The sequence below is a fragment of the Aspergillus bombycis genome (genome assembly GCF_001792695.1).
Source record: "Aspergillus bombycis strain NRRL26010 chromosome Unknown contig00048, whole genome shotgun sequence".
Classification (NCBI taxonomy): domain Eukaryota; kingdom Fungi; phylum Ascomycota; class Eurotiomycetes; order Eurotiales; family Aspergillaceae; genus Aspergillus; species Aspergillus bombycis.
Window position 1 is genome coordinate 116,391 of NW_019170050.1, and position 20,486 is coordinate 136,876.

The 20,486-nt window shown below is 48.8% G+C and overlaps 7 protein-coding genes across 7 annotated transcripts; 4 read left to right on the forward strand and 3 right to left on the reverse strand.

Moving 5' to 3' along the window:
* Positions 1-118: 118 nt before the first annotated feature.
* Positions 119-2,212, forward strand: ABOM_007092 (WD40 repeat domain-containing protein; the record flags this gene model as incomplete). Its single annotated transcript, XM_022534221.1, has 3 exons — positions 119-212; positions 339-712; positions 791-2,212. The coding sequence occupies 3 exons, from the start codon at positions 119-121 to the stop codon at positions 2,210-2,212; spliced, it is 1,890 nt and encodes a 629-aa protein (XP_022388662.1).
* Positions 2,213-2,495: 283 nt separating this feature from the next.
* On the reverse strand, positions 2,496-2,966 carry ABOM_007093 (uncharacterized protein; the record flags this gene model as incomplete). The annotated part of the gene is made up of 2 exons (XM_022534222.1): positions 2,496-2,616; positions 2,677-2,966. 2 exons carry the CDS (start codon positions 2,964-2,966, stop codon positions 2,496-2,498), a joined length of 411 nt encoding a protein of 136 aa, XP_022388661.1.
* A 381-nt stretch (positions 2,967-3,347) lies between these two features.
* On the forward strand, positions 3,348-5,591 carry pex8 (putative peroxisomal membrane protein Pex17; the record flags this gene model as incomplete). The annotated part of the gene is made up of 4 exons (XM_022534223.1): positions 3,348-3,421; positions 3,481-4,478; positions 4,533-4,981; positions 5,034-5,591. 4 exons carry the CDS (start codon positions 3,348-3,350, stop codon positions 5,589-5,591), a joined length of 2,079 nt encoding a protein of 692 aa, XP_022388656.1.
* Positions 5,592-5,773: 182 nt separating this feature from the next.
* Positions 5,774-6,722, reverse strand: ABOM_007095 (protein-S-isoprenylcysteine carboxyl O-methyltransferase; the record flags this gene model as incomplete). The annotated part of the gene is made up of 2 exons (XM_022534224.1): positions 5,774-5,862; positions 5,936-6,722. The coding sequence occupies 2 exons, from the start codon at positions 6,720-6,722 to the stop codon at positions 5,774-5,776; spliced, it is 876 nt and encodes a 291-aa protein (XP_022388655.1).
* Positions 6,723-7,166: 444 nt separating this feature from the next.
* Positions 7,167-8,075, forward strand: ABOM_007096 (sugar O-acetyltransferase; the record flags this gene model as incomplete). The annotated part of the gene is made up of 3 exons (XM_022534225.1): positions 7,167-7,339; positions 7,514-7,910; positions 7,986-8,075. 3 exons carry the CDS (start codon positions 7,167-7,169, stop codon positions 8,073-8,075), a joined length of 660 nt encoding a protein of 219 aa, XP_022388658.1.
* Positions 8,076-9,779: 1,704 nt separating this feature from the next.
* On the forward strand, positions 9,780-17,563 carry ABOM_007097 (putative ubiquitin C-terminal hydrolase; the record flags this gene model as incomplete). Its single annotated transcript, XM_022534226.1, has 5 exons — positions 9,780-10,401; positions 10,461-10,617; positions 10,671-17,305; positions 17,367-17,423; positions 17,478-17,563. 5 exons carry the CDS (start codon positions 9,780-9,782, stop codon positions 17,561-17,563), a joined length of 7,557 nt encoding a protein of 2,518 aa, XP_022388657.1.
* Positions 17,564-18,443: 880 nt separating this feature from the next.
* ABOM_007098 (putative transcription factor TFIIE complex alpha subunit) lies at positions 18,444-19,916 on the reverse strand (the record flags this gene model as incomplete). The annotated part of the gene is made up of 3 exons (XM_022534227.1): positions 18,444-19,581; positions 19,644-19,739; positions 19,822-19,916. The coding sequence occupies 3 exons, from the start codon at positions 19,914-19,916 to the stop codon at positions 18,444-18,446; spliced, it is 1,329 nt and encodes a 442-aa protein (XP_022388664.1).
* Positions 19,917-20,486: the final 570 nt, after the last annotated feature.

The window sequence follows — 20,486 nt, forward strand, 5'->3', positions numbered from 1 at the left end:
CCTCATTTGAGGGGTTGTTGTTTGTCATTCGTTCCGCTCCGCTTATCTTTTACCCAGTCAATGGTCGCAAACTTCCGTGAGCTTCTTTTCCTTTACAGCCGAAAATAGCTTGCTTGTGATGGCATTTTACGACGACTCTGGGGCCGACTCCCAGCCATTTGGAAGACCTCAAAAACCCTATGAGGGTGGAATTGTCGGACCACGGCGACCACGTACGTTTATTTCATTGCTTTTGATTCTGTTTCCCCCTAGTATACCCGTCTCTTTTCTTTTCCCGTTCGTTCTTGTTGCTCCATCGTTCAACCACTGTGGAAAGCTAACGCCTTCCAATTCGATAGGGCTTGTCACCGATTATGGATCGTCACTCGTACAATGGATGCGCACACGGCGCCCGAGATACAAAGGCGGCCACCGGATGGAGACAGAAAGGCCAAGTGCAAGCTACATAGTTGATGTAAACAGCAATGCCCTGCTTTTAAAGACGTCGACTAACTCCCTTCCCTCTTTGCAGATGCTGCCTCCGTTAGCACGAATCCATTCCCCTGTGGATACCATCCCCGTACGGCACCTACACCAATCCATTGGAAAGTCAAAGAAGCCGATCACAGTCGTAAGATGGACTCCGGAAGGGAGGCGGTTATTGACGGGTGGGCACACTGGAGAGTTTATGCTATGGAATGGAACAGCATTCAACTTCGAGACTGTGATGGACGTATGGTTTTACCTTCCTTTTTTTCCTCATCTATTTCAGTGCCCGATTTGCCTGGATCGTTTCTGACCACGAAGCTAGGCACATTACGACCAACTGCAAGCTGGAGTCACCTCGTTGGCATGGTCCCACAGCCATGACTGGTTAATTTCGGGCGGACAAAGAGGTGATATAAAATACTGGCGGCCTAATTTTAACAATGTCGAGACGATTGATGACGCGCATCATGATGCGGTTCGAGATCTTGCGTGGTCTCCCAGCGATACGAAATTTCTCTCCGCTTCTGACGATACGACTCTGAAGATCTTTGATTTCACCTCAAGAACCGCCGACACCGTCCTTACCGGCCACAACTGGGACGTCAAATCATGTGATTGGCACCCTACGAAAGGACTACTCGTCTCTGGTTCGAAAGACCACCAAGTCAAGTTCTGGGATCCCCGCACGGCAAGATGCTTGACAACACTCCACAGCCACAAGAACACAGTAACCGCCACGAGGTTTTCGCGTGTGAATCAAAACCTTCTCGCAACATCGTCTCGCGACCAGACAGCCAGGGTTTTCGATCTACGTATGATGCGGGACATTTGTATTCTTCGTGGACACGAGAAGCCTGTTTCTTCTCTAACATGGCACCCCATTCACAGCTCACTCATCTCGACGGGTAGCGAAGATGGTTCGCTGTACCATTACCTCCTTGACGAGCCAAACGTGCCCTCTGGACAGGTCCCTACAATAGCACCTTACGACAGTCCGGATCCTGCGAACACACCTGCGCAAGTCATCTACCCTGCCCACCGGGTCCAGTACGCACATGGCGCTACTATTTGGTCGCTGGATTGGCATCCACTAGGCCATATACTTGCATCCGGCTCGAAAGACAACTTCACACGGTTTTGGTCTCGAGCAAGACCGGGAGAGACTAGCTACATGAAGGATAGGTTCCACATAGGAGAGGAGGCCGCCGAGGCCCAGGGAACTTGGAGCAGGGGTTTCGGACGGCGACAAATGCGCGAGGAGGAAGAACAGGAATTGCAGGATGAAGCCGAGAGCCTTATTGATCAGAGGAAGCCGACTGGATCTGGTCTTCCTGGAATACAGATCGCACCTCCTGGCGGACCGCCTCACAACGATGGGCTAGGCTCGCAACTACTACCAGGCATTGGCGCTCCCCAACCGCCACCAGCACCATCAGCCGGTATACCTTCATCTATGCCTCAGATGGATCCCAACCGCCTAGCCGCTCTGTTGTCTACCCAAGCCCCCCCTCAACACAATAGTATTCCTCCGAACACGGGATTGCCTGGGTTTCCCATGCTTCCTGCCCTCTCAGGAACACCACCCGCCAATGTTGATTTTGCAGAGCTTCAAAAGCAGCTCATGTCACAGGGCATACCGCTACCACAGAATTTCGCTCCCCAACACTTTTCTCCCTTACCGGGTACCGGAGGCCTCCCTGGTTTGCAGGGTAGCAATACACCCGACAATCCTTATGGAAGATGACATGCATGTTTTGAGTTGGCCTAGGGACGATTGGCGCAATGGCAGATAGCTTGTTTGGGTTTTCTGATAGCATCGGCATATGTTTGAAGAGTATCACATAATTCCTCCGGCTGTATTATAAATCGGTGTTTGAAGGACTTTTCGATTCATTCGATAGATTAAAGATCGCATGCACTGTGCATCGCGTTCGTCGTGTATCATTGCCAGTATCCGAGGCATATTTCAAATCTCAAGCCCATGAAGGGCGCATTGTGCGAAAGCGTATGCCTCTGCTCCGTACGGATTACAGTCCACCTTGCATTGGAAAGCTCGATAAAATAAGGACCAACATGTTGATGCCACCCCATATCATGGGGATCCACGTCGACATCCTAAAATTACCGGCCTCGTAAACGGAACCCAGACTACTACCCGTATTAGCTTCATAGTTCGGATATAATTCTTGGAGCCCCATATATACTTACACCAAACCAATAATACTCCCAGCTAGAAGCGCCTCTAATCCTGCTATAATACCGTACACTAGTGGAATAGCAATACATATGCGCCAGCTTCGGCCTTGCATCGCTAGGGCCCAAGCGGCCACCGACAAATGGCTCGCCAGGTAGAATATCAGGGTCCAGTAGAGCGTGAACCGCCAAATGTCCCGGGTATAGTATAAGTAGTAGACGGCGGCATTTGGTCGCGGAAAGGGATCGTAGAGCGATGGGAACGCCGGTGTCTGGTAGTTGATAGGGACACGATTGTCGGTCATTTGTCCTGACAAAGGTTTGTCGCCTTGTCAACAGGGGCAGCCTCACGAGAGAAAGTGAACTACCATGGTACCTAGTGTAGTGGGGACGAGCTAAAGCTTAGTGGTATTACGGGGGTCAAAATAATGTACGTAGTCGTTGTGAATCACGGGAGTCATCTTACTTACTCCGCGTAGGTTATAGCTCGGAGCTATGGCCGGTTTGCATTGTTTGCCTCTATGCTCCCAACCTCGGCAGGTGATCCGGGGCCCTCCGCGGTAACTGATAGCGCTGGAGACCTATCGTCTACTCCAATTGCCGAATACGACGGCCTTTGGCAGGTGTCATTGCATTTCGTTCCTTACGTGTTTCTATCCTCAAGTCAAGCATTCCTGTTATTCAAAATGGCAACAGCGCGCTCTCTGGGCGCTCTCTTACGGTCGCTCCAATCCCCATCAGAACTTCAAGATGCATCTGCGTATGATAACACCTGCTCTGTCGGCCGATCAAGGGCCTCAACTGACGATTCTTCTTCAGCCTGCTCCCTACAGCCACCGGCCTCTTATCCGTACTCGGAAATCCTTTGAATATTAGTTTGCTTGCATCACAGCTGCTTGTAGCCCCCTCTGTATGGGACCATGCAGTCGACCTCCATGCCTGCCGGAAGATACTCAGTGTATTCAACACAGCCGCCATGGCCATCATCCGAAACGAAGAATCCGATGACCTAAGGATACCATACACTAAGCCTGTGAAGATAGAACGAGAAGCATGGGTCAAAGCTGTTGTCAGTGGAGCGGACGAGAAGTCTCCACGTTGGAGACATATGCTTCTAATTGGAGGAGTTCTTCTAGGCTTTGAAGCACAGGATAGACAAGGCTTGCCTCTCAGTGTCCGTAAAAAGCTTGAGTCGGCTCTTGTAACTGCTGCGCAGCTTGCTATTGAAGAGTTAGATCCCCACAACAAGATCGACGGCCTCTGCATTACCATGGTTTTGAATTATACGTTTCCATTGTTGTCCGACTTGGAGAGGAGCAACCTTAACTACGACCGACTATTGCCGGTAATGATAGATGCGACATTTTCATCCCCGGAGGGTCTCGAAGGGGGTTACTTTCTAGGGACAATTGATAAAGATATTGTTGAGGCACCAGGGAAGTGCTTCCAATGGTCTTCACAATCTGATACTTTCATGCGCGTGGCAGCAATTTCCTCCAGTCCTCTCATCTCGGCGTTAGGACCACTGTCCCGACTGATTGCACATGCAATTGAAAATGCGCATGACCCGGGACTCATTGCGCGGTCAGTTGATCACATTGCGGACTTTGTCCGCATACTAATGGTCCAATGGCGGCAGAACAAGCTATCCGAAGTTGACAAAGCCGAGGAAGCGGACTTCTTGGATGCGGAATCATTGAAGACAACTATCCCAGGCTTATGGAAACTACTTCGCAACAGCTTGTATTCGATCGTGATTGTCCTTCGAGCCGTTCTTGGGAGAGTCATTAACGATCATATCTTGGCTGCGAACAGAAGTCAGTATCATGCAAATTATATACCGATGTCTCCTTCAGCTAACCATGCTTCAGGTGCACCTTTTCTATCGATGCAAGCGCTTCATATACTCCGCAATTTGTATTTCATCACGTCACGTGTTGGACAAAACACCTCGTCTCAACATATGTTCGTGACTTTGACGGCAGTGGACATTCTCGCGCAATATCCAGATTTAAGTGAGAACTTCTTGAGAAGCATCAAGCCGAATGAAATCGGCCAAATTCCCGCCCATCCCCTTGAGAGATGCCTCGACCTATACTTTTTGAATACGTCAGAACTTTTCACTCCCGTCGTGTCTTCGAAATTCAGCGAAGATGTTCTCGTTTGCGCCGCGGTTCCCTACTTGCCCGCTGGGGGAGATAATAATCTTCTCGAAATTTTCGAGGCTGCACATAGCGTGGTTCTCGCTGTATTCGCTATCCCAGGCAACGCACAGGTAGCAGCCAAACATCTTCCATTCTACATTGATAATCTCTTTGCTGTAAGCTAGGTCCAAACTTTGTAATGGTTCGGGTGCTGACCAAGTTTTCCAGGTATTCCCTGACAATCTGTCCATCCGCCAGTTCCGCCTCGCTTTTAGAACCGTCCTCCAAGTCACTGCTCCTCCGTCGCCAATCGCAAACACGCAACGTCACCTGCCTTCTATTCTGCTTGAAGTTCTTCACGACCGAGCACTGCACGCCTCGAACAAGGTTCTACATCAACCTGCTGACAATGGTGCTGGATCAGAAACCAGCAAGACGCCACCGCTCTCGGAGCAAGCTGCTCTCACACTTTCTCTAATTGACGGTCTGAGTTTCCTTCGGGTGGAAGACTTAGAAGAGTGGCTGCCCTTGGCGGCCCAACTGATCAATGCCATTCGTGAGACTGAGATGCGTACCGCCTGCATTGAACGGTTCTGGGAGGCCTTGAGCAGTGGCGAGATGGATGTCGAGCGGGCATGTTACTGCGTAGCCTGGTGGAGCACCAAAGGTGGGCGTGAACTCGTCCTCTTTGGGAATGATCCCGGCGCTGCCGAATCGGACCCCCAAGGTCCTTATATGAGCGGTGCAGTTGGAGGAGTCGCACCGGAAAGAGAGAGTAAACTTTAAAGTTCTTTGATGGCGTTTAGATATTATGGGATTTACTTCAGATCTAGTCGTTGTAGCGCATGGCGTTCGGTGTAGCATTTGATACCATCGCAATTTTATACAGCTGCCTCTCAGGCAGATACCATTTCTATACAGTCTATAGACGCGTAGCATCCGAACCGGTACTTCAAGCGCGATCCTAATCAATGGATGCCTGGAATTCCCACCCACGACCGCTTCTTATACTCAACGTAATCATCTCCAAAAAAGGCGATCAAGAACTTCTCTTCCCCTAAGCACAAAATCTAAATCAGCACCAAAGCAACACACATGCGAGCAAAGAAGGGAGAGAGACAAAAACTTACGGAAGATCCGACTAGAAAAGAACCTCCACAGCACCAAGGTATATCCGATGAAACAAACCACATTCCCCAGCACCAATTGTGTCCCTAACCCCCACCAAAAGAACCCAAAGTAGCTGGGATGACGCAGAACAGAATAGATGCCATGCGTAACGAGTCGATGATCCTCCTTCCGCTCGACCTGCACCGTATGGTTGAAATTACTTCCCGCCTGTACCATCGCCAACGTGCGAACGACCTGGCCAATAATCATCAGGACGAGGCCCAGCACAACCTGAATATTGAGGCCCGGTGCGAGAATTCCCCAGTTCAGGTAGCCAGCGGTCGGCCAGAAGCGCTGGGCTAGGAGACATTCCAGCGCGGCGGAGATGTGCGCGACATTGTATGCCCAGCCATTAGAGGAGAGGAGGAAGGCGGAAATGTTGGCGTAGCGGGTGTTGTAGGCAGCTGTTACATAGTATTCGAGGAAGTGGAAGAGGGCGAGGGAGGCGAGGAAGAATGGGATACGCCAGAGGGAGGCTTCGAGGAAGCGGAGGACAATGGTCAGGGAGATGGAGAGGCCGAGAGTGGTGCCGATTAGAAATGCCCGTAGTGAGATTCCGGCGAGAGACTTTTTGCCGTTGGGGTAGTTGGAAAGGTCGAGGGGAGGAGGTGGTTTGGATGTTGAGGTAGGCATCGTTGCAGCTGGTCGGGAGGAGGTCTGGTCGATGGAGAAGGAGGAGTTGGAATTGGGTATTATAGGGTCCAAGGGGATGGCGGAGGATGAGGGGACTATAGTTTGGGCCATCATTTTGTCTAACATGAAGTTTTGACCGTGCTTTAGAGTTCCGCAACAAATGCGCGGCTGATTGGCGTCGTAGTGGAGAGAGAGAGGGAGGGAGGGAGGGAGGGAGAGCTCAGGGATTTAATGCGACATGATTGAGTAGAATGCCAACAATGGACTTGCTCTATTGGAACATCTGATGGAGAGAATATGCTGAAACTAGAGAATGCAGACAAGAACAATCTGTCGGACGGAGAACAATATGAATCCTATTCAACCGTCGCCATTGAATAAATAAATTAGTTGGTCTAGTTGGTCTTGCCGCTGCCAGACAAAGAAAACGTCCAGGCGCCCCCGCCATTCATTTACTAGTACTACTAGTAGTAGTGAATGGTGGGATGAACACCTACAGTACTCATCAGCCAAAGTATCTTCTCCAAATCTACTGAAGTTCAGTTCATGTTTTTGAAAATGGACTCCGAAGAAGCCCGATTGGCCAACCGGGAGAAGATGCGACAAGGGGAGCTCTATTACGCCTTTACTCCGGATTTAATTGCTGCTCGATCTCGTTGTACCAAAGCTTGCCGCCGCTTCAACCATGCCGAGGATGTCTCTCGTCGACGTCTTGTAGAGCTTTGGAGAGAGTGAGTACAGGAAGCACTTGCACAGGGGATCCTTGCATACGCAATTCATACTCAATCTCCCTCGATCTTATGTTCCATAGTATTAAGATATACGTCTTTATACTCTCATCGTTGCAACAGCCGACCCATAAGCCAGCAGTTGCGGTACCACACGGAATACTAACTGTGGTGCAGTCTTGTCCAGGACAAAACCCCTCTCCCACCCCCCAAGGACGATCCAGAGGAAGATGAAGCTCTATTCGAGAATGAACCATGGGTAGAGGCTCCCATCCGAATGGACTACGGGTTTAATGTGAAGGTGGGTGAAGGCGTCTTTATCAATGCCAACTGCCACATTATCGACACCTGTCTGGTGACGATCGGGGCACGGACCATGTTCGGTCCCAATGTGCACCTGTACAGCGGAACTCACCCTTTGGACCCTACCCTGCGCAATGGAACCAGAGGCCCCGAATCGGGAAAAGAGGTCCATATCGGGGAGGATTGTTGGTTGGCCGGGAATGTTACTGTGCTCCCGGGGGTGACAATCGGCAAGGGTGCAACTATTGGAGCCGGCAGTGTGGTCACGAAGGTACGGATATATTTTCCTCTCTATCACCGCCTTCCCTTGAACTCGGTGGAGACTTACGGTGCACAAATCGCTTAGGATGTCCCTGCTTTCCATTTGGCTGTGGGCAATCCGGCAAGGGTCATTCGAAAGATTGAGACTGCAGTGGAAGGGGGATCGTCAAGTTAAGCGCTTTGGCACCACTATAGATTTAAATCTATAGGTATATGTCTATCTTGTATACTCCTTCGATGGTTACACCGATAGACCGTTGTGTTCTCTTCCAAACGAGGGTCTTTATTGTATCGAACTCTGATTCTATTCTTGGAGTTCAACATATGTCGTAGCTACCCTTCCAGGTAGTACATACATTCATTCATCGCATTAAGGAATGGGATAATGCATATGTCTCTTAAGGTCGACATAGCAACACGACACAGGGGATTACAAAGTAAATTAGTTAGCAATCTAGACCAACGGGGCCCACATATCAACCATTATCAATGTACACCGAGTTGTGCACGGAAGCTAGAGTGTGGAATGTTCCTGTGGATCTTCGCTCGGGAGCTTTTTAAGGTTGGGGAAATTTGCAGGGTAAATACTAAAAGTAACACTAAACAAAGACCATTGATTAGCGGAACGATGTCATACTTGTCAAATGCGGGTGAACTTGTTGTATCCACCGGTCAAATTGAATCATTCATTGCACTGATGCAAGGTACGGCTGAGACCCTTCGTACCTTGTATACTACTAGTAATTAGTACTTACTTGCTCTGCTACTTCTGTTTAAAAATCAAGGCTGGCTGAGCATCTGGAGAATGAATTCAAGTAAGGGGGTTGTATATCAAGTTACACCAACAAGAAAAAACAAAACTTGGGAAGGACTTATCGAAGATTTTCAGACGCCAAGGTGTATTCGACTCATGTTCTCATTCTCATGCTCAGTGCTCCCTTGATTATGGTTTCTCAGAGCGCTCGTGTTAGAATAGCTTAGGGCAGATATTTTAAATGATGTCATACTTCCTATTGGTAAATCAATTGAATTTATTCTCAGCTGTATGATACTTTTCTTTCTCATATCAGATGGGATCACACATTACTAGTACTGTACCATACGCAGATATGTAGTGGTACACACCGTCAAAAGTTCCTAGGGTTTCATGAAACAATAATGTTTGTTCTTGTACATATTGCTTTGAAAGAGAGAAAAAAAAAAGAGTAAACAAGAAAAGAATAAATGAATGGACAATCTTCAAGAAAGTACTATTTTCTTTTCTCCTGTTTTTCCCTTCCCCTCTTTTTTTCTCTCTTTCTTCTAATCAATAAAACAATAGTATGCAATCTCTCTGTAGTCGTGTCCAGAAGGGCCCTTTTTGGTTTGCGGTGCCGCCAAAAAATTAAAAAAGAACAGGAAAAAAGAAAAGAGCCAACGACTGCTGAGCTTCTCCACCGCAACGTCAGAGCTGTTGCTCTTCTATGGTTCTTTGCTTTACATATCTTTCCACCAACCTTTACGGAGAGCTATTCTCTTCCTTTTGTTTTAATTTTTACCCTGGTTAGGTCAACCCACTCCCCCCTAGGCTACCATTTTCAGTTTACTTCTTTTTCTACCTCCCCTACTGTTACTCCTCATCCATGCTCAGGCCGAGCTGAGCGCTGCGTCTCCGCAAACCAATCATAAATAAAGATTATTTTTTTTTTTACCCGCATCATTCGCTCTTCCTTCCCGTCACTCTTACGACTCTCATCTTTCTCTTTCTCTCATCGCCTCTCTTTCCCTTCTTACTCGTGGGTGCTGGTCTTCCACTGCCTTTTTTATTTGCGTAAAAACTACAATCATTCCTACTCCCTTGATTTTCCTGTAGTTCCCCAGAGAAACACAGGAAAATGTCATGGCAGCTGCCCCGCTAGAGAGCTCTAGCACCCCGCTTGATCCTATATCGACCGACTCGACGCGTTCCCCTGGCGATCCCATGGAAGAAAGCGATCCTCAATCCACTCGGAAACGTCCCCGCCTCGACAGTGGAAGCGGCATCCGGCAGCCTTGGTCAAGTAACGAGGCCCCTTCTTCTCGAATACCCGAGCGGACTCCGGATGCTCCTGCCACGACTGAGCAAGAAGCTCCTGCGTCGACCCGCCCGGCTAGCCGAATGACTATCAACACGAAGTCTCCAGTCGCCGATAATATGACATCTATCCCCAAAGATACCCCTGCTGATCAGTCAAACGCCCCCTCCCCCGCCCCCTCCGCGGATGACGTCGGCGCCCGTCCCGCCAATGTTATATCCTTGCTGTCCTCTCCTGCCCAGAGCCCGGAGATTGAAGTGGCCGAGCTGGAGGATATGGATCAAGATCCAAGTACATCGAGCTGGAAGCCGCTGGGCGAAGCGCTAGGAGATTCCGAGGTGGTTCAGCTTCATGAGCAGGCGTCTCTGACCGACACCTTCCCCAAGTTCCGCAGCGATCTCGATTTACGAGACAATCTGGAGGAGATCGGCGCAATCATTGAGAAAGGTACGGCAATACCACTGGGTTCGTGCGAAGCTGAATAGATGAACTAATCCATTTGGCAGGGTCCCCGCCGGAGGCCACGCCGTTCTTCCTTGCTGTGAAGAACTGGATCGATGACGTCGCAAATAACCTAGAGCAGTTGACTTTCGAGGGCATATTGGACGAGCGGGACTTCTGGGAACAGCTTCCTGTTATACCGGAGAGTCTGCTGCGGAACTCGTAAGTGCCACTGAAAACATCCATTTGTCATAAATACTGACGAGCTGTAATAGACAAGACCTCCAGCCAGATGAAGGCAGGGGGCCTTGGGTATGTCTGGAGGAGTTTTTCCTTAACTATACCCGGCTTGCACTCCATATAGTCCGCCTGGATACTTTAGTCTTGGGTCAATTAATAGAAGACGCAGACCTACAGGTATCGGACTTAATATCAAGAGCCTATCTCCCTTCACTTGGTTGGATGCTCCAGGTAAATGGTATACCCTTCTTTCGTACTGCCGAAAGGGTCCATGGCGTGGAAGCGATCAATATGGTTGCTCGTCTGAACGACTACATTCTGGCTCCTCCGTTCAACGTGCTCCAGTGGCTATCCGATTATGCCACCTGTGTCATGACTTTGATACCCCGTTGGTCCCAACTCTCATCCCCTTTAGTCTCAGTTGTGACCATTGTGCACAACCTGATGGATTCCGGGAACGAGCGGAGGAAGTACCAGGCAGATGATGCCCTAATAAATTCTCTTACCTATCTACGTGCTATGAAAACGGCTTACGGCCTGATGCGGATCATAGACGAGAACTACCAGATGCATGTAAGCAAGAAATCCTCCTGGGTCACAAGCGACATCAGTGACCCGATGCTCCGTTTCATATCTTGGGTTTACTTCACAATCGCTCTTCGCGGCCAAGATCTGGGCTCGGAGATCGCCAAGGATCTCTCCATTGCGGTACCTGAAGGTATATCCTCAGATGAGTGTGCTTCCATAATCTACTATGGGTGGAAATTTGCTGCCCTGAAAAAACATATCCTGGACGGGCGTATGGAGCTGAGGGTCAACGGAATGGAGACTATGCAAATGGACTTGGTCAATGTGTGGCGGCAGTATATTCAAAACGACCTAGCAGGGACTGAACATCCCGTCGTGCAATACCTCGTCAGGTTTTTACGGGAGAATGAAATCGTCGAATATATCGTTAGCATTGATTCTCACCCTCAGCTTATCAGCAGAAGTGGCAACATTGTCGGCTTTTTGATTGTCACATCCACATACACCGACACCGACACCGACACAATCTGGAAGGCCGTGACAGAGAGCCCCGATCCCCGAACGGTGTCTGAAATACTCAGAATGCTTACGAGAACCTTTCAAATGCATTTGCCAACTTCGCCGGCGTTGTTGTGTTTATGCTCAAAGCTTCTTGAATTGCCTCTATCCCGCTTTGATTCACGGATGGTGGATTTCTGTGAGCAACTTCTCCTTCATGTACGTGAAAAGCATCGCGAGAGACATCAATTGTTGGACGAGCCGCATGTAGATGCTGTTCCACTGCGTTTGTGCGTACGCCTCATTCGTGAAAGTGCTGCAGCGGACGATCTTCCTGTTGAGCATAAGGCTATCCTCCAGAAATTCTCCAGTTCGCAGCTTACCTTGTTCATGGACGTTGGACTCAGCGAAATGGACAAAATGGAAACATATGAACGTTGTGTCCAAGACCTTGCCGAGATGAATCAGTTCACTGTTGGCAGCATACAGGCTTTGAATGCCCTAGTTCCCAGCTATGACACACAAGAGATACGAAAGCTTGCTATGGACTTTGACCTGACACGCTTGTTGATAAATGAATTGGCTCATACCGTGGACATGAACCAGACAGACTTCACGGAGTCCTTCTCGCGGAACGGCTTTCTTTCGCGCGTCCATCTACTAGCCCGCATTATCGACAAAGTCCCAGACTCCATTACCACTGATTTAGGTGATCTGCTGTGGAGAAGAATCCTAATGGCGAATACTCTCGCCCAGCAAGGCAGACGGGCACTTTGGGACACACTGTGTGCACTTACCAGACATAGTACGAAGAGCAATCCATTCATTGAACGCTGTATCCACGGGTACCTGTCCGAACTTTCCCCTGCTGAAGACTACTTTCTTGAGGTCCTCTCATTTGCAAAGCAGGCAATCAACTACGAGGTTCGCTTCAATCCTCCGCCTATTGCCGGTGATAATGAGGTCATCTCAATCCCGGGGATAGACCGGATATGGGATTTTATTTTGACGGCTCCACCCGGCTCGATCGAAACCGATGCCACTAATTTTGCCATTGAGGTGTATCTCGACCATAATATTATCAACAGATCACCACGGTCTGCAGTTGAAGCAACTCATGTTGCCTTGGTAGATCGCTGCGTTGACCAACTGAAGTCGGCTGCCTCCAAGCTGAAGTCTTCCCGTGGCCAAGGTGCTAATGGTACTAGCGATTCGATGGCTGCGGAGGTCCCCGAAGAGGAAACCCAGGCGGAAGAATTGAGGTTTAGTCGTTCGCTGCTCTTTCTGCGTCAGTTCCTCCAAGGTCTACGCAGTCGACCCCAGTATAGCCCGCCCCAGAACTCGCCGCCTGGTTTGCCCGGTAAACCTGTAAAAGGCGAGCTGGTCAATATCCGTTATCAAGCTTTCGACGGCAGCACGCAGTCCAAAGTCCGCTCTTTGCAGATTGGTGATCTCTCAACTGCATCCGAGTTCGTTGAGAAGCTTGTACAAATCACCGGTTTCACAAAACTTAACACTATCTATAGTGGGCATAGGGTTGATCTGCTTGAAAAGCCTACTCTCACCGTACGAGACCTCAAACTGAACTCGGGACTGCTAATTGTTCGCCGGGACCCTGACAGCCGTGAGGTTACGCTGACAGGGCGGCGTCAGTCTCTGACATCGGTGGATTCCGAAGTACTTAAGCATTTTGATGATCTTTATGATCTTTTGGGTCTCGAGGACCACTTAGCTCGAGAGATTTACGACTTCCTTGTTGTCTTCCCTCCCCAGGAAAGGGTCCTGCAGTTAGTCAGGTCTACTGACAAAGCTGATCAAGACGTCTTCCCTATGGGTAAGCCCTATAACTTCCTCTACTCAGTAAATGCGCTTTCTATATGCCTGAGAGAGGAAGCACTAGAGTCATCGCCAAATCAAACATTTGTGTCTCATAGCGTCCGAGTTTTGGTTGCTGCTTTAACACGCTCTGAAATGGCAGATTCATTGGACAATTGCCCAATGAAGCTCCTTTTTGCCACTAGTCTGGTTGAATGTCTCCTTTACGCTCTTCTTGTGAGGCCGCCCCTAGCCGGCGATACAGCCTCGATTCCAGATTCGACAACTTTAGTCCGACAGCTGCTGCATTTAATGGACGTTGGGCGGCGTTCGTCGACGGGTCATCTTTCGGAACTTGGTATACATAAGCTAATCTGCAACTCCTTTGCTATCATGATCGAAGGCTCTGTTCGCGACCCCGAGTTTTGGGCTGTGATAAAGCAGGAAGCAACATTCGACCAGCTTCTGTTCTCGCTGCTGTTGGATGAGGACCGCCAGCCTATTCGCAAGGGCATTTCGGAGAATATAGCCGTGGCCTGCAGTCCGTCCAAGTTGCTCAAGAAAACAGGGAAACCAGAAGTCCCAGAACAACGAGAGGCAACAACTTCCGAGAATCCAGTCAGAATCGATATTCTTGCTACAATCTGGGAAGCCTTTGTGCAGAATTTCCCTCGGACACTAGGCTGTGTCCAGCAGTCCCAAGAGTTTTTTGAAATCGCTCACTTGGTATTCCACTCAGTTGCGGAAAAGTCACCGCGTGATCTTGTGTTGAGCGAATATCTCAAACAATGGAGTGCCATTTTGTTGGATCACCAAACCGAAGAGTTTGTTGGACGAGAGCCTGTCGACCATTTACTTCTAGGCTTTTGCCGTCTCCTGAGATCGTGCTTAGACTTTGCAAGCTCAACTAATACCACAGTGGACACGTTTGATCTCGCTGAAAGCTTGTTTGACAAATACCTCTTCCCGGATCTTTCGGAGTCAACATCCCTTGTTGCCATCACCCCTCAGACGCCCGTCATGCACGCATCTTCCCGGCAGGAACTGTATAGTATTCTGAACCTGCTCTGCAAATACGACGAAAACTACGCTAAAGTCGTAGAGCGCTTGAGTGATCTCATTCCTGAAGACTATACATATTCACCAACCTGGTGTTTTGATCGCTACAAAATGATCAGATCACCCGAAGGCTATGCTGGGCTGAAGAATCTGTCCAACACTTGTTATTTGAACTCGCTTTTAACCCAGCTTTTTATGAATGTGCCCTTCCGCGACTTTATGATGCGGCTTGATCTTGTGGATCCTCTTGACTCCCAGATATTGCTTGAGGAGACAAAGAAGGTTTTTGGCTATATGCAAGAAACGTGGCTTAAAAGTGTCGATCCACAAGGGCTAGTGGACTCAATAAGGACCTACGATAATGAGCCAGTCGATGTCACGGTACAAATGGATGTTGACGAGTTCTATAACCTGCTTTTTGACAGGTGGGAGGCTCAGATTACCAATGTGGAAGACAAAAAGAAGTTTCGCTCATTTTACGGTGGTCAGCTAGTGCAACAGATCAAGTCCAAGGAGTGTCCCCATATCTCGGAACGCCTTGAGCCCTTTTCTGCGATTCAATGCGATATCAAGGGTAAAGCGAGTTTGGAGGAGAGTCTCCAGGCGTATGTCGAAGGAGAAATCATGCAAGGAGATAACAAATACTCCTGCACTTCCTGTGGAAGACATGTTGATGCTGTGAAGAGAGCCTGTTTGAAAGATGTCCCGGACAATCTCATATTCCATCTCAAACGCTTTGACTTTGACATGGTCACGATGATGCGGAGTAAGATAAATGACGAGTTTCAATTTCCAGAGCACATTGATATGAGCCCGTTCAAAGTCGAGTACCTCTCAGATCCAGACGCGGAGATTCAACAAGACATTTTCGAATTGGTTGGTGTTTTGGTTCATAGCGGTACAGCTGAATCTGGTCACTACTATTCGTACATCCGTGAAAGGCCTACTGCCGATACTAGAGGCTCGTGGGTTGAGTTCAATGATTCAGATGTCACTCGGTTTGACCAGTCCAAGATTGCAGACCAGTGCTTTGGTGGCTACAATGACTCTATGAACAACACTTCCATGGGCCAAGTCCGGTTCAACAAAGTGTGGAATGCTTACATGCTATTTTATCAGCGTGTCTCGAGTATGGAGTTATCCAAGTCGATTTATAAACCAACAGCCAGCCATTGTCCGGTTCGTGTGCAGGCACCAGTGCCTCTTGTCAACCACATTGTGATGGAAAATGAGATCTTCATACGAGCTTTTTGTTTGATGGATCCATACTACGCCATGTTTGTGCGACACCTTCTATGTCAGCTTCATGACATGAGGGACATTCATCCTGTGGGTGATTTTAAATTGGATAAATGTATTATTTTCATCGCCTTGGACACACTTGAGCAACTTATCTCAAGGAACAGAGAGCCACTGGGACTGGATGCGGTTGTGTCTGAGCTACTCAAAGCAGTCACTGAGCTTCCCAAGGCGGCCTACAGAGTTTTACAGTGGGTCGCAGAAAGACCAGCCGGCATACGCAATCTAGTGCTGAAGTGTCCCCATGCCGCTGTTCGAAACAGTTCAATAAGGGTCTTCATAAGTGCGCTTTCAAAGTTGCAGGACCTGTGCAACAATGTTGGGCAGGAAGAGAGCAATAAAGACAAATGGCATAAGCGGTACTTGGATGGCTTCGAGAATGTAGTTGCAGCATTGCATGGCCTCTGGACAATGTTGCACACTGCAAGCAGGGCATGGGATGATTATTTTGAATTCCTTTTACTGCTTGCAAGTTTTGGGTCTCTTGAGGCCGGGATGGTGCTCAGTTACGGATTCCTTTCAAGATGCCTGGAAATCGTGTGGCTTGATCGTGATGATTCAAAGAGACTGAGACGCCATTACATTGCTTATTGCAAACTCCTTGAGAAGGGAAGAAGATTCTCACATAGGAAACTCACCGATCTCCTGTCTGTCTTGCTACAGAACATCGATCTTTCTGCGTCGCCTACGCCGGGTGATGAAAGACAGACCTTACCCGACAACATGTATTCTCTTACAGTTGCGGAAAGCGACCTTCTTCGGCCTGTTGGGAGAAACAATGAACTATTAGTTCTGAAGAAACTTCTTCAACAATACAGCAGCCCGCAAGCATGTAGAAGCATTGTTGGCATACTTGTTGATGCGGAGTTCGAGGCTGGTCTCACGGACCCAATATGCAAGGCGCTGGAAGATGGCTTAAGAGTCGCGCCTGCCGAACTTTGTGCTCCGTTCTTGGAGGCCACCTTGATATTCTGTCGGCGGAGCACTGATGAAGAAAGAATCGTTTCTTTGATTGACTACGTTGCGAAAGGGGTGGAGTCTATCAATGACAGCGGAGGTAAAGAACACCTCGCATTCTTTACAAGCATTATGGCGTGCCGCAACGAGAGACTTGATCTCAATGAGGCATGGTTTCTATCCCAGCTCATAGATAAAATCCCAGACTGGGCTCCGACATTGCTTATGTTCCCAGACAGGGCCGTCAGGAATATGAGCATGGAATTCTTACGCCGGATATTATTCACGGGAGAGGCTAGCGACATCGGCGACGACTGGCAATCACGTCATGCACAAGCGGCCAAGGAGCTGGTTCATGCAAGTATCAGTAGGTTGAGAAGGACTTACCTCTCAGCCTCTGGGAGCAACGTTGAAGCGAAAGTTGTAGAGACAATCAAGACGGTTGTTGAACACTGCTTAGTTACATACTTTGATGACAGTGAACAGGACGAGGAGTTTGTCCGCCAGGCGCAAGGTACGTTTAATCTTTAATTCACTATAGCCTAGTCTTTCACTGTTGCTAATGGCGAGCATAGCCGTCCTGGGAGCTATTGAGGAATTAGCTGTTGATATGCCTGAAGAGCTGGCTTCCGGTATGTATCCCATTTTATTGCATCCTTATCAACGTCTAACCCCGGGGGCCTCAGAATCTGATGTACCTTCTCCAGAGGAATGGGAAGACCAGTCAGCGATGGCAAGTGATTCGGAAATGGGAGTTGCAGGCACTCCATGAGGCCCTGTATGCAATATATCCCGAAATTCTCCCATTGTATCATGATGAAAGATAAGTCAATGAAAGGTGCTTGAGGAGAAGAGCAGAGGTATCTCCTTCTGCCATTTGCTCTTTCCCTTCGCTGTGTTTGGGACTGCATTGATCGGCGTTTTGTTTGCCCATCCACACTAGAAATGGGTTCTCTGTTTCTGAACTCTGTACAGGGAAAGGATTCTGTCTCTTACGTTTGTTCTTTTTTTTTTTCATATTTAATATCTTCGGCCATGTGTTAAATACAGAAAGGGTAATGGTGGTGTTGTTCTGCAAGAGCTTGCATTGCTTTCGTTGGAGGGCCTTCACGGTTTGTTTCTGCGTTGTCCCTTTGATGAACCAGGGAACGATATTGCTTGATTGAATGACTGACGGCTGCAAATGAGACTTTAAGGCAGTGGTTCCTGGATAGTCCTCAGATCTATGGAACAATTAGAAGGCCTATCTTAGAAAGAAAGCAGGACTTTCACTTGAATGGATTGGTCTCTTCGGAGAATAGTACCGGTGAATTTTGTTTCAATCATTTTTAGACTCCTTATAATACAAAGATGTCTTGACTGATACTCGAGCTAACGAGAATGTTTGGTTAAGTCAAGGCAGAGCAAATAAGAGTCTACGCCAATGTGAAGAATTCGAGAATGAGAAAGAAAAAACGAAGGCCTAGTCTATTCATATTCCCCTTTTAAAGCTTGGTTAGGTAAATATCATACATATATTCCTCCTTTCCCGTCATTGTGTTGTTACTCTTTGACAGAACACCTTCTCCCGGGCGCCTGCGCCGACAAGGGGTTGAAGCCGACTGCATGATAGAGTTCTACCTTCATAAGTGTATGGTTTGAGTGAAGCTTCTTCAAACATCTTCAAATTCCTCGTCGTCATCTTCATCAGACTCCTCTTTCTTGACCTCCGGTTCGACTTTGACCCTCTTCGTTGCTGGGCCTTCATCGGTAGCAGATGGTGTTGCTGAAGCTGTCTGAGGAGCGCTGGTTCCAGAGTCTGTGTCGAACTCGCGCTTTATTCCCATGGACGTTGTATTCGTAGGTGCACTGGTAGGGCCAGCGCCAGTGCCGCCAATAGCCGGTGACGCAGTGTCGCTCGCAGAAACACCACCAACGTCCTCGAACTCTTCATCGAAATCGTCGGAATCCTCTTCTGCACTGCTGGAATCTTCCTGGGCCTGAAGGGCCTTTTCCCTTTCCATTTCGGCATAGTAGGCGGCGACTTTGTCGTCGAGGGCATCGAGATCCGGCTTTCGATCTTCTTCCTCCTTGATCTCGGACTTCACGTCGGCGTCCGTCTCCGTCTTCACCGTATTGAGATTTCCAGCGCCTGTAGACACGGTCGAATGTGTATGCCACACTGGCAGCGCATTCTGCTTCTCCACAGCGGCCTTACGTGCGGCCTCTTCCGCTTGCTCGGCAGCGCTCTTTTCTTCGCTAGATGTGAGGGAAATCTCAAGAGCCCCGGCATCAGTCTTAGTATTACCGCGAACAGCTTCCTGTTTCTTAGATGGCACAACAACTGCAGCTCGTGTTGGGTGAGTAGCCTGGTTTCGCACGACATCGATCTTGTGATCCCAAGCGGTATCGAAGTCGTTCGGCGGGATTTCGACAGAATCGATTTGTTTAAGCAACTTCAGCATAGTGTCCAGTTGAGCCATGAGCTTGCTATTCTTCTCGTGGCCAGTACGGTCAATCCCTTCCGCCCCCTTGACATCTTCTGTCCGTTCAAGAATAGCCCCGCAGTTTTGGCACTCGAACCCTTCTTCAGAGTACAAGCTCAGCACATCAAGTTCGGTCCATTCTGCCCCGCATCTTAAACAGATATACTCCTTCCGTTCTTCGCTCGGCGTATACTGAGCCTTAATGGTTGATGTTAACTTCGAGACCTTGAACTTAATAGCGTCGATGACCGGGTGTAGCGGAATGTAATAGTATTCACGGTTAACGGGGCGAGTTGAGCCGTCCCGTATTTCTGCTCGGGTATTACTGATGGATCATGTCAGTATTGCCACTTTCCAGCATAACGTGATACTGCAGGCCAGCCATACACCGATATTAAGCGATCCTCGCGCAATTTGGCGCATAGCTTCCGGAGATCCTTCTGTTGCATGCCTAGGAGAAAGGCGAGGTCTTCGGCATGGAGTCTAGACAACGGATAACAACACTTAGTACTGATGCTGCAGATGGAATAGAATTCGTTATGAGCCCAGGTATAGTGAAGCATACACCGAATGGATGAAAAGCGCATCAACCACCAAAATGTGGCGGGTCTCGTAGAAGGCGCGGACCACAGTCCGAATGAGCGTATTCGCAAGATCCATGGTGATATCTAGAAGATGGTCTGGTAGGGAAGGAAAGTGAGGCTTGACTTTGATCTTAGTTGATGAGACGGTGTTGAGGCGGGTTCAATCGCTGCTGAGCGCAAAGGTTCTCGATATCCCGAACTAAGGTCAGCGCAAAACGAGTAGCATGGCTTTTTTTTTATTCTGGGTGCCAAGGGAGAGCGGAGGATGAATCAAAGATGTGAGTAGAAGCTCACACGGAACAATCTAATAGCCCGCGACGCTATATCTGAGAACACCAGCGTAAAGAAGAAAAAGCAACAATGAGGTTAAAGGGAAGTAAGGACGACCAGCGGCGCTGCAGCGGATGAACTGCCCGCAGCATCCATTCTTGCCTGAGGCCTCGGTCAAAGCTACCCCAATTAGGCTTAGTGGAAGAGGGTATCTGCACTAATCCTACTACGGCTAGTGCATACGGAAATTGAATCGCAGGCCCAAAGAAAGGCACGAATCCCAAGTATCGACGACGCAAGTTTTTCCCCTCGGGACCCGCTTCTTCATGCGTAGCTACGTCTCCGCGCGTCAATATTTGACAGGCTTTCTTTGTCG